Source organism: Elephas maximus, chromosome 10, assembly GCF_024166365.1.
Source record: "Elephas maximus indicus isolate mEleMax1 chromosome 10, mEleMax1 primary haplotype, whole genome shotgun sequence".
Lineage (NCBI taxonomy): Eukaryota > Metazoa > Chordata > Mammalia > Proboscidea > Elephantidae > Elephas > Elephas maximus.
In genome coordinates this window covers 84473748-84487190 of record NC_064828.1, presented here as the reverse complement: position 1 = coordinate 84487190, position 13443 = coordinate 84473748, and the positions used below count along the sequence as shown (strand labels likewise).

Sequence of the window (13443 nt, the reverse complement as noted above, 5' to 3'; positions counted from 1 at the left end):
AGAGAGGACATTTATAGTCCAGAATTCTGAGAGTGAAGGAGAGGGAAGGCTTTATGAAGTAAAGAGAGTCTAGAAAGTTCTGAAGGTAAATGTGTGGCCTTAGTATATAGCAAGAAGAGGTGACTGTTGGAAACTCTGGTGGCAGTGGTCAAGTGCCACGCCTGCTAACCAAAAGGTCGGCAGTTTGAATCCACCAGGAGTTCTCTGGAAACTCTATGCGGCAGTTCTATTCTGTCCTGTAGGGTTGGAATTGACTCAATAGCAATGGCTTTGGTTTTTTTGTTTTCAGAGGAGAGTGAGTTTCCTTCAGGCAGTTCCTCTCAAGCGACTGAAGGGCATATGGCCAGTAGGTTTGCCTGCCTGGGGCCAGGGGACAGAGGGAGGAGCAGAGTACAGAGTGCTAGGGACCCAGGGTGCACAAAACAAACTGTGAGTATTTATGGGAGGAGGAGGACCCTGTGGACAGAAGGCATGAAACACCTCAGAGAGAACTCTGTATCTGACAAGAGAGGCCCAGGTGTCTCTGTAGAGTTCTGAGAAACAATAATGTGAGTGATATTCAAGGAAGTGTGGTGCTCTTGCATTGTGAGGAGGATACACTGAAAGAAGAGCGAGCCATGGCGGGGGTACGGACAGGTTAATACAAACCAGGCTAAAGAGATGGGGATGCAGGAAAAAACGCCTGTAAAACGCTGTGAACTAATTATTGGGAAGACACAGTGATGGCTGGGACTGGGGCACAATGCAGAAGAGCCATCACCAACACTTCCCAAAAGGTGTGAGTACAGCGACCAGCCCCATCATGTCTGACTTCTCTCTGATTGCTATGTACCCCAAGCTCTATTGTGTACCTTAAAATTTTTCTGTGATTCAGGAGTTGGGCTTTCAAGGTCTATCAGTTTCTTTAGATCCTCTTCAATGGTGGACTTGGAAGCCGGCTTAGGAGACGCTCGGAGGTCCCTGGTTGAGGCCTGTAGCCTGGTGTGGGTTATTTCATTGCCATCACTCTGATGACGCCTTGAAAGGAAGGGAAAAGAGAGTAGAAATCAAATCAACAAGGCTGACTGACTCTAGGGCACGGTGGGCTTTGAAGGCTGTAAGTCAAGGAGAGAAGAAGAGAATAACTTCTGTTTAATTACATCACAGTCTATTCTGATAAATGCCTGTTAAAGAAACAAAACCAATTTGGAACACAAAATGAACAGTCTAATTTATAAATCACTCTTTTGCAGTGAACCATTAATTCTATCAGCCAAAATTAGCAACAAACTTTTTAAAAGACCACAGGATATTAATCCCAAATGTAAGTTTTGCACAAAAACAAAATAATGGAATAAATCATTTATTTTATTACTATGCTATTCAGTCCTTCGTATTCAGGAGTACTTTCTAATGTTTCCTCTGGCGCCTAACAGCCAAGTTCACAGAATTACATGGGAAGGCCTTGGTTAACATCTTCAAGGATCTCACAGGGCAAGTGTGGTCTTAGCTACACCAGAGGGGCAATTATTCTCCAGTGTGTTCTTCGGATGTACTCTTTCCTTAGGAGACCCAAGATTCTCAAATCCAAATGTTTACAATACATCTTATTTAAGGAACAAAGTGGAGAAAAAATTTAAGTTTTAGTTTAAACGTACCCCCCCCCCCCGCCACCCCGCCGCCAAACTACCCCCTCCCCATCACCCAGCCTGGCCTCTCTGTTGAAGGAAATGACCCCGGGCTTTTCTGTTCTGTACTTTTATAAAAGCAAACCACCCAGCAAGAGAGTCCTTACTTTCTTGTGTCCATAAATCCCACAGAATTTATGGTTCCTTCTGGTTTTTTCCACCCAATCAGGTACTTGCTCGTAGCACCCTGGCGAGGGTAGAAAGTCCTGGGACCAGACGAGGAGGAGGAGGAAGAAGAGAATGAAGGTACGAGCTGCGAAGAGGTGGCAGGATGAAGCTCTTCTTTAGGGGAACTCCTGGCACTGGTGAAAACGACCGGGCTGGCCGAGTGTCGGGAGCTCATGGTACTGAGGAGAAGCAGGACAAAGACCAAATGAGCCGAGTGTGCATGTGTGCTTCCTGAGGTGGTAACGTCAGTCATAAAAGTGTTGGCCAGGGCAGGGTGAACACCGGGCGAAAGAACAGTGAATACTTCATAAAATATTAATGGAGGTGGATGGCTGGCCTTGTTTCCTGACTGTAATTTAAATGTCTGCTGTCAAAGTGACATACGGTCACTGGGGCTTAGTCTGCACTTTAAGTTAAAAAGTAAAAATATTTAAGGCTGTCCATGGCACTTTCAAACACACCGGCACCACTGAAGTTTGTCAGAGTCACGTCTAGAAGAGACGAGTGATGGGGAAAGGCAGCAAGAAAGGTCTAGCAGTCTCAATGGCTGTCTGTCTTGCTTTGCTCAGAACTAAGACTCATGGTGACCCTCCCCAGGGCTGAACTAAGGCAGGGAGAAGAGAACGAATTAGGGATACAGCTTCCACACACTCACATCCAAGACTTAAGGGGCACATTGAGTCCTCCTTCCCCAAGGCATCTGGCATTAATATCTACTCTCTAGAGTCCTGGCCCAGAGTCCTGGTGGTACAGTGGTTAAGTGCTTGGCTGCTAACTAAAAAGGTCAGTGGTTCTAACTCACCAGCCGCTCCGCATAAGAAAGATGTGGCAGTCAGCTTCTATAAAGATTTACGGCCTTGGAAACCCTATGGGGCAGCTCTACTCTATCCTACAGGGTCACCAGGAGTCTGAGTCTACTCGACAGCAGTGGGCTTGGTTTTTTGTTTAAACAGTTGTTCATCATCAATTAATTTTAAACATTGGTTAAAGATTACAAAAGGAATAAAGAGAAGGCTACTCATTACTTTTAAAATTTAAAAAGGAAGAATCTTCAAAACGGACTGAGAGTTTACACTCACTGCAAGTCTGGAGGGCGTTAACTGTACAATTGCCATGCTTCCTTCCCAAGGATCTCACAGGACCTAAGTTCCCACTACTTGAGCCCCACTGAGGTCTCCAGCTTAGGATGAGACAAAAGATGGTTGATTCTCACTACAGTGAACTTCCAGTTACTGAGGATTTAATTAACAACGTGTGGACCCAAAGCATTCCTTGACAGCACTATGATTTGTCAAAAACTAATGGTCCTGATCCAAAAAAAGTACGGGCTTTAGCTAATAATGATACGTCACTACTGATTCCTTAGGTATGACAAATGTACTATGTAATATAAAGTGACAGCAGCAGGAGAAACTAGGTGAGAGGTATACAGGAACTGTATTTGTAACTTTTCTGTAAACCTGTAACTACTTTAAAATAAAAAGTTCATTATAAAAAACAAAACAAAAAACACTAATGATCCTGAGGTAATATTTATAGAGGAAAATGCATCTTGACTCCCACCTCAAACCTATACAAAAATGAATTCCAGCTGGACTGCAGATCTCAGTGCAGACCTAGAGATTCTGGACTATAACACGGAAGAACATCTTTATGATAGAGGCTGAGATTTTTTAATAGAATCACTAAGGAAAGAGCTGAACTGCGTTAAAATCAAGAGTGTCCATTTATCCAAAGACACAGAATTGGAGAATATTTGCAAAACTTGTATCCAACTAGTGGGTTCCCATCCAGAATATATGACTCCTGAATATAAGGAGCTCTGGTGGTGCAGTGGTTAAGTGCTCGGCTGCTATCCAAAAGGTCAACAGTTCAAACTTACCAGCTGCTCTGTGGGAGAAAGATGTGGCAGTCTGCTTCCAAAGAGATTTACAGCCTTGGAAACCCTATGGGGGCAGTTCTATTCTGTCCTACGGGGTCACTATGAGTCAGAATCAACTCGATGGCAATGGGTTTTAAATACCAGTAAGACAGACAACCCAATAGAAAATGGGCAAAAAGCTTGAAAAGGAAGTTTACAATTAAAGCTATCCAAAAGACCAATAAACACAGGTGCTCAACACCAACAGTTATTAGGGAAATGCAAATTACAACCACAATGAAAGACTCCTACATATCGACCAGAATGGTTAAAATTAAAGAGTGACAATATGAAGTGCGGGGAAGGATGAAGTCCCCAGAATTCTATTACAGTGCTGATGGGAGTGTAATTTGTTACAATTACAGTCTCCACACTTAGAAGAATCCCTGGTCACTGCAGGCACCCAATAAATATTTGATGAAAGAAACAGTCAAATAAATGATAAATTAACCATCCATTTTAAATGTAAGGAAGAGCTATGCATGAAGATACTACATTTTGCTCATATTGTATTTAAAACTGGACGTGGCTTGCGTTTCATTGCACTAAGTAATGAAATTGGTAAATTATGCTTTTGTTTGCATGTGTAGTCTCAAAAGGATAATTGCTTAAATAAGACCACAGACCATGATTACTGGTTTTATCTGTGAACATGATGGCTGCCCCTAGCTAGCCCCCAGGTGTGAAATGCCAGCACATTTTTGTTCACTAATGGCTATAATCAAGACAGCGTTACTTAATGATTGATTAGATTTCGGAACAGAAGTAAAAACAAAGATGAATTAATGCTTCATGGTATTTCTTCCTTTAATGCATACAATACACACCTGAAGCAAAGCAGTACTTCAGTACATCTGGCCTGTAATTCAGTGGGCATATGAGAATCACACACTTTCTGGGACCTAATCCCAGAGATTTTCATTTAATACATGTGGGGTGGTGCCTGTGTGTTTTGGCACAATCTCCCCATGTGAGCACCAACTGAGAACTACTGCTCGAATCCAGATGAATTATTCATATCCTCATGCCTTTATCAAAACCCAATTCATACTGTCAAGGTCAAGAAGGTGAAGCAATTTCTCAAACTGGGAGCTGCGGGCTAACTGCAAGAGTTGGATGTAAATGTAGATTCCTGGGCTCCTATCAGATTTTCCAAAGCCCCAGAGATGCCTATTTTAACAAGCTCCTAAAGAATACTCAAATTCCCTAGGGCTTAAGGCTACTGTGTGAAGCCCTCAACTCTTCCCACTTTAAAACTGGTGTTTTCTCCTTCCTTTGTTGGAGAAAGCTGTGGCAGTCTGCCTTTGTAAAGATGTACAGCTTTGAAAACACTATGGAGGCAGTTCTACTGTGTCCTGAAGGGTTGCTAGGAGTCGGAATCGACTCGATGGCAGTGGGTTTCGTCTCCTTCCTTTGTGGTCCCACCTGAGTCGAGCTGTGGTGGTGTTCCTTGAAGATGACAAGCCCTGACGGCCTCAGACCACCTTGAGGCCCTGCACCAGCATGCTTCACCTAAGAATCTCCGAAGTGGGTGGAATTACAATATGACTAAAATGAAGTTGGCAGCTTCATACTTTAAGTGGAACGGTGTGGCTCGTCTGTTTCATTACCCTGGAGATTTCATTTTTATTCAATATGCTGCAATTCAGTTTTATGTGTGGTGAGTTAAATCTCTTCATAGAAATTGTGTCAGAAGGTAATGAGCCAATAATCACGGAACAAAAAAAGAAGAGCAGTAGATATCTTAGGAAGCGACAACTGTAATATTTGTTATTTCTTCATGGCATAAAGAGTGAGTTTAAATGGCCAAACTGGAGCCAGTAATAATGCAGGAATGTACATGAAAAGATCACTCAATTTAATGCTTATATAAACTGTAAGGCACCTCCCCATTCCTGAAACCGGACACCCCTGGATTCTGTTTGGTCATTCCAGGACACACACGTTGAAATGGAAGAGAGACATGATAGCTCATATAAAAGGTAAGGATGAGGCAACTGGGTCACAGAATATGGGACAATCTCGATCTATCAGAACATTTCTCAACACCTGGCTGACTCGATGCACACGAGAAACCATGAACCAAGTGTTCTGCAGCCTGATTATCCGACATTCCTGGCTGGGATAAAACATTACAGGGGTGCTGGATGACCCATCTGTGAAAGTGGTGCTAAGTCTCAGGGGGTGCTGCTTTCACAGAGAGGCGCTAAACCTGCTCACTGCCCCTTTGCTCACCTTGCAAAGGGATGAACCCCACAGGACTGGGGAGTATTAGCAATCAGAGCCCCAAATGCCAAACCTAGGAGGGCCTGGGAAACTGTTGTGAACTTCTGCATTGTCACCGAGACTGCCGCCTCCTGTGGAAAAACATCTGCCGGCCCCTCTCAGCGGTGGAAAGCTGCTAAAGGAAACACTTGGAAGTCATCTTCTATTCAAACATGGCCCACAGGGATGGGTTTAAACACTGGCTGGGCCTGTGAAGGATGATGTTTTCAGGGGAGGAGAGCAGCAATTAGTCACCTGCCAACGGCTGTGGCGAAATCTGGGCAAAGGCTGAATGCTGGCCTCATACCAAAGGGAGGGGGCTGACTGGTTACCCTGTGATTGCCTTTGGGTGACAGATAATGTGGAGGATAATGATTGGAGGACTCCTCCCACTTCGTTCTGCACTAGCCAAATCTGTACCATATCCAATACTGGGCTCCACAATTTGGGAAGGCTTCAGGAGACATTAAGAGTAACAGACGGGCGAAAACAGACAAATGAAGTGGGAATGATTATGCTGACAAAGGAAATATTTAAGTGATGGCAGTAGAAAAAAAAAAAACCTGTCCATCTAAAGAGGGAGATATTTAATAAGTACAATGGCACATTAATATACAAAGTACAGGAAGATGAGTAGCTAGGTATGCCCAGAGGAAGAGGCCTCAGGGATCACTGTGGACCACAAGCTGTCTAAATTCTCTCTTAACTGAGGTCTGAATTGTGTATTTAAACTGCAACTATAGGAATTTATCAATGGTGGATTCGAGCTGGCGACCTTTTGGTTAGCAGCTGAGCTCTTAACCACGGTGTTACCAGGGTTATATAAACTTTAAGTCACTTCCCCATTCCTAAATCCGGTCAATCCTGGATTCTCTTTGGTCATTCCAGGACACACACGTTGAAACGGAAGAGAGAATACATACACATACACATGATATCTCATATAAAAGGTGAAGATGAGGCAACTGGGTCACAGAATACAAGACAGTCTCAATCTGTCAGAACATTTCTCAATACCTGGCTGACCTGATACTCACGGTCATACTGCTTTTCCGGCATGAATAGCTAACTTATCAGGTCATTCAGAAAAAAAATCACTCATAAAATTGAATTGCACTGACTATATGGGCAGGCACTTCTCCTGGCCTTGTACTGGTAGCACAGTGGTTAAAGTGACTGAGTGCTAACTGAAAAGTCAGCAGTTCAAAACCACCAGCAGCATCATGGGAGAAAGATATGCTGTCTGCTTCTGTAAAGAAGGAGACTTGGGAACCCTATGGGATCACTATGAGTTGGAATCAACTCGACAGCAACGGGTTTAGTTTGGGGGCCCTGGTGGTGCAGTGGTTAAGCATTTGGCTGCTAACCAAAAGGTCAGCAGTTTGAATCAACCAGCCACTCCTTGGAAACCCTACGAGGCAGTTCTACTCTGTCCTATAGGGTCACTATGAGTAGGAATTGACTTGACAGCAATGGTTTTTTTTTTTTTTTTCCCCTTATTTATTTATAGTGTCACTATTTTTTTATGAGTTGGAATCGACTGGATGGCAATGGGTTTGGTTTTTTTTTTTTTTTGCTATTTATTTACAAAGACAACTGGATCAATTCTCATCCAGGTTTGATGGTTTAACTATGACAAAGAATGGACTCTCTGCCCAATTCATTTCGGTCTCATGACTGACTGGCATTTGGAGAATTCTGGCCTTCACACCAACTGTATGAATGGATCGGATGCTTCGTAAAACAAAGCAACGATGCACTTTTTGTTGGTGAGCTCTGGACCAAGGGATCTAACATTTATGGCTTGACAGAGGTCTCATTTTTTCAATGTTGACTTGAACTTTCAACCACGGTGGTTCTATTTCCAGGTTAGGTGAATATCACTAGGGTTCCTGATAAAATAATCACCCACTCTGGAAGCTAGGAGAAATAGGGCAAGATAGCTTTGGCCAGATCACTTAGAGTTCACTGTAGCAAACTAAAATGAAATATAATCCTGAATGTTCACTATGTGCAGTGCCATGAAGCAAAATTTTCCAATTAAAATGATCTATAAAAAAAAAAAAAAAAAAGTTTTTTTTTTTTTTTATACCTAATAGATAGGTCCCTGGGTGGTGCAATGGTTAACACACTCAGCTAAGTAAAAGGTAAGGGGTTCAAGTAAACCCAGTAGTGCTACAGAATCAAAGTTCTGGCAATCTCCTTCTGAAAAATCAGCCACTGAAAATTGTATGGAGCACAGTTCTACTCTGAAAACACATGAGGTCGCCACAAGTTGGAACTGCCTTGACAGCAACTGGTGTGGCTTTTTGGTATATCTAACAGGTTAAAGCAGGTAGAGTCAACCACATCTTTTAAGGGAAGTTTTGCTTTTATAATTGTAGATGTTTAATTAAGCCCATAAAACTTAGATTATTAAGAAAAATAATTATTTTCACCTTAAGGGGGGGAGGGAACATGCAGAAGTGGGCCAATTCACTGTTGTTAATCAAAAAAAATTCCAGGCAGAAGAAACTCAGAGAGGGAAATGTTACCGATGAAGACAACTGAACAATTTCTAAACAAGGAAGGAAGGCGTATCTTCACACACATAGGATGCCAAAGAGGGCACAGTGAACAAAATTTAAACATACTAGCTCTAATATACACACAGAGGCACACATATATAGATAGTCCAGTATGTTACGGCAGCTCAAGGCATTCCTAAACATTCAGTGTAATCTAAATATAAGCCCTTTATTTCCTCCCCTCTCATGAAACATACTGCTTGTCCAGCATGAAGAGTTAACAGGTCACTCAGAAAAAAATCACTCATAAAATTGAATAGCACTGACTTCATGGGCAGGCACTCTTTCTGGCCTTGTACTGGCCCCAGACACTGACCAACTGTTACAGAAATACTGATTCACATTTGCAAGTAAGCTGTTATAAAATCCCTCCCTGTTGTATTTTTCAGATATTTTTAAAATTCTAGTAATATTTTATATTGTGTTTTAGATAAAAGTTTACACAGCAAATCAGGCTCCCGTTTTAACGATTTCTATACAATTGTTCCGAGCCACTGATTACAATTTTTACAGTGTGTCAGCATTGTCATTATTTCCTTTCTGTTTGTTCTGTTTGCATTGATCTAGCTTCCCCCGTCCCTCTTGGCCTTCTCATCTTTGGTTTTGAGTAAATGCTCACTGTTTGGTCTCATATAGTTTTAATTGTTTAAGGAAGCATATTACTCTCGGGTGATGTCTCTTTTATAAGCCAATCTATTATACGGCTGAAAGGAAACCTACAGAAATAGCTTCAAATCCAAGCTCAAAGCTTATCTTAGGGCGACAGTCTATTTTTCAGATTTATCTTATATAGACATAGCTTTATTAAAAATCATGCCGTACACAGCCATCTTAGATGCATCAATTGGTCCCAATCGACCTGGAGCAAAGGAGAATGAAGAATACCAAAGACACAAGGAAAATATTAGCCCAAGAGACAAAAATGGCCACATAAGTCAGAGACTCCATCAGCCTGAGCCCAGAAGAAACAGATGGTGCCTGGCTGCCACCAATGACTGCCGTGACAAGGAACACAACAGAGAGTCCCTGACAGAGCAGGAGAAGAGTGGGGTGCAGAACTCAAATTCTAGTAAAAAAGAGCAGATTTAATGGTCTGAGACTGGAAGAATCCCAGAAGACATGGCCCCGGACTCTGTGTTAACCCAGAATTAAAACCATTTCTGAAGCTAACTCGTCAGACAAAGAATAGACTGGACTATAAGACATAAAATGATACTCCTGAAGAGTGTGTTTCTTAGTTCAAGTAGATAAACAAGACTAAATGGGCAGCTCCTGTTCGGAGGCAAGATGAGAAGACAGAAAGGGATAGGAAATGGTTGAATGGACACAAGAAATTCAGGGTGGAAAGGAGCAGTGTGCGGTCACATTATAGGGATAGCAACTAGGGTTACATAACAATGTGTGTATAAATTTTTGTATAAGAAACTAACTTGAGCTGTAAACTTTCACCTAAAGCACAATAAAAAAAACAAAATCATGCCATACAATGGCTTTATTTACATAAAAGTACCTTATAGACATAAAAGCACTATGGTTCTGTGCCAATAATGGTATATATAAAAATAAGCTTTGAAATGTAGTAGTAGTTTTCCAGAAGAGTCAGCAGTTGAGGATTTATGCTACTTTCAAACTGATGAATTAGTAATGGTTTTGAGTCATCAGGAAAAAATAGAAACATTAAGAAGTTACTTGTTTACTCATTCATCAAAACTTATTGAGCAACTATTATGTTCATGGAAGCTAGCACTATGCAAGGTGCTTAGGATGAGCAAATAAACAAACAAAAAAACCAAACCCGTTGCCGTCAAGTTGATTCTGACTCACAGTGACCCTGCAGGACAGGGTAGAACTGCCCCACAGGGGTTCTAAGGACCAGCTGGCAGGTTCCAACTACTAAAATTTTGGTTAGCAGCCAAGCTCTTAACCACTACGCCACCAGGGCCCCTAGGATGAGTGTACTGGATGAGAAATCTTCTTGTACGGGAGGACAGTAAACATTTATAAGTGATGACATAAAAAACCAAAAACCAAACCCACTGCTGTTGAGTCGATTCTGACTCAATAGTGACCCTGTAGGACAGGAGAATGCCCCCACAGGGTTTCCAAGGAGTGCCTGGTAGATTTGAAACACTGACCTTTTGGTTAGCAGCCATAGCTCTTAACTACTACACCACCAGGGTTTCCAAGGGATCACATAAGGGCTTACTAATTGGCTACAGGGCTAGGACAGGGGCCTAAGGGAAGCAAGAGACAGTTTAGACATGAGCAGATGACAGACTACAGAGGATGGATGTAGACACACAAATCAAGTCAACTCAGGAGGCAACTGAAGACACATACATGTATGTGTACTTACGAGGCAATGTTTCTAGCTTTATAATGTGGTAACCACGAGTCAGGATCGACTCAATGACAATTGGTGTTAAGTCTACTTACATCGGCAAAACCATCCATCAGCAGGACTAGAGCTCCTCGATGTTAACTGAGGAGGCCCTTAGTGGCCCATAAACTGGCAAGGCCACCACTCTTAAAAAAAAAAAAAGAACCCAGCTGGTGAGAGTGTAGTAAAACTGGAACTACCTTTGTCTCTCCTACGCTCACCAAAAATCTTTCTTTCAGGTGATTCATTTTAAGGGCTGCAAGTGAAACAGCCATTGCAATGAAAATTAAAATCTCTCTTTAAATTTTTAAGTCATAGAAAATACACGGACTTCGTAAAGAGCAACATTTTAGAGCAATTAACAGACTTTTTTAATGGTAGGAAGTTATCAGTGTATACAGCTTCTCTTAATGACAGGCGAATACAACAATACTATGTAATTACCAACCTGCATTAATGCAGTTCTCATGGGTGCCACGGAAAACCTGCACAATCATCCACAGGGAGACGGAGGACAGAGCGGGTAGGAACAGAGGCCAGCCAGAAATATGCAGTGGAACTTAATCACTGTAATTTGGTTTCTGTCACCGAGTTCCAGGTACAAGCTCTTGTATGCACTGTCAAGGGATCTCCACATTAATTGCCGTTCCTGTCTTCAGAGGACACAAACACTCTAATTTGCAGTGATTTTAGCTTCTCCCGCAATGTGCATTTGGTGGCTGAATTCTCTTTTGCTACAGAAAAGAAGGCTGCTAAATCTCTGCTTATCCACCTCACCCTGCCAAGATCAACAGACTGAAATCACGAAGCCTCCAGATTTACCAGAATGGAATGTAACTCAACCTATTCGTGGGTGGGACACCCTGCCACCCTCCCTGAAAGGCCACATTCTTTTCTCCCCTAGCAAGTTTGACTTTCAATAGAAGTTATTTCTAAATGATAATTTAAATAATTTCTGCCAGATTGAAGCAGAACATTTAGACAACCCCTTGAGGCCTTCAGGCAGTCCTCATCAGTAAATTTAGACAATGCAAGCCCAGGTGCCTAATTTCAGAGGGCTTTGTAGATCCCATGGGATTTGTCAGATAATGGCTCAGCCACATTCTTTTTGCACTGGCTCCAGAGGCCCAGCTCTTTTCAACCTTACTCCATGGTGGTTCCACTCTAGACAAGACCTGAATAACCAGCTTTCCTCTGCCATCAAATTAGACCAGAGACATAGCTCCAATGGAATATTGTCCCTAAAATGACATACTCCCTTAAAAAAACAAACAACTCAAAGAAATATGAGTCCAGCTAAACCTTGAAGCCACAGAGAGGTTATTGTGATCTGAAAACTGTCCTAAGTTAACGCATGACCTGCAGTCAGCGAGGTGACGGGGCTTCCCAAAATGGCAAGCAAATGTCCTAATTCTGTGGCACGTGATTCGGGGTCTGTACTGTGTTTATATATTTGAAGCCTAGCTTCCTGTTCTGTTTTCCCTAAGATCCCCCTTATTTTCTGAACTGTGGAAAATGAACTGGATGCCTGTTACTCAAGAACGCACAGACTACTTCTCAGTCTCCTGGTTACAACCATGGTCACTACTGCAGTGTGGGAGCGGTAAATGGCAACAAAACTCTCGAGATGCCTCATGCCATAGGGATTTCAAAAGACTTTAAAACCAGGGATTTTAAAGGACTGGAAGGTCCGTAATCTTATCAGTAAACATGCAGATACAGGGTACCACCTGAGTGCTGAAATCCAAACTAAGTAGTGGATGCTCCTTCTCATTAAGGTTCTCTAGGGCTTCCTGGCAGATGACGTGCCTGCGTTCCTTAAACTACCATTTGAAAATTAAAACTAAATTGAGCTTCTCTACTATTTTCTTAAGGCACTAATAATCAAAAGGATCCAGAAGGCAGCAAGGTTAGACACTGTCACACAGGCAATGAATGGCTGACAAAAGTAAAGGATAAAAGGAGAAACCGCCACAGAAATTAACAGGTCCCAGAAAGACAGTGATGGAATGGTTCCTGCCTAAAAGGACAAACCTTGTCATAGTTTGGATTTTACGCTTAAATCCAAAACAGGAAATGAAAAATAGTATTTATTTTGCCTAGCAGGGTGATTGATCTACAAGGGTCCTGAGGAATGTGCACTTTTCTGTTCTTAAAGGTAGATGGCGTATGTCTAATTTTAGTTATACTTTTCTGTTGGACACCTGCTCCCTCTTCCCCATCATTGTGAGAAGCCAACTGCTGGGGAAAAAAAATGAGCACGCAAACACTGACAAGTGACGCTCTCTGACAGAGCAACAGTGCAGAGGATGTGTTTAGCATCGTAAATAAGGTCAGGTTAGTCTTAGAAAAGGCCTCTTTCTTTTAAACATATGGTCAAGATTTTTTTTAAAAGATCTTCAGAAGACTCTCTTTCTACATTCTCTATCACCAGCTGAAAGCCAAAGTTACAAAGATGAATGTTTCCTAACTCTG

General features: G+C 42.1%; 1 protein-coding gene across 19 annotated transcripts in view; it reads right to left on the bottom strand.

The window, feature by feature from the left end:
* Window positions 1-13443, bottom strand: part of SIPA1L1 (signal induced proliferation associated 1 like 1) — a 412099-nt gene that overhangs the window by 15983 nt on the left and 382673 nt on the right. For all 19 annotated transcript variants that reach the window (XM_049898770.1, XM_049898772.1, XM_049898754.1 and 16 more), the window contains 2 exons: window positions 1775-2014; window positions 852-1017 (listed from right to left, as the gene is read on the bottom strand). In XM_049898770.1, the coding sequence (XP_049754727.1) occupies window positions 852-1017; window positions 1775-2014 (406 nt within the window). The remainder of the gene's footprint in view (window positions 1-851; window positions 1018-1774; window positions 2015-13443) is intronic.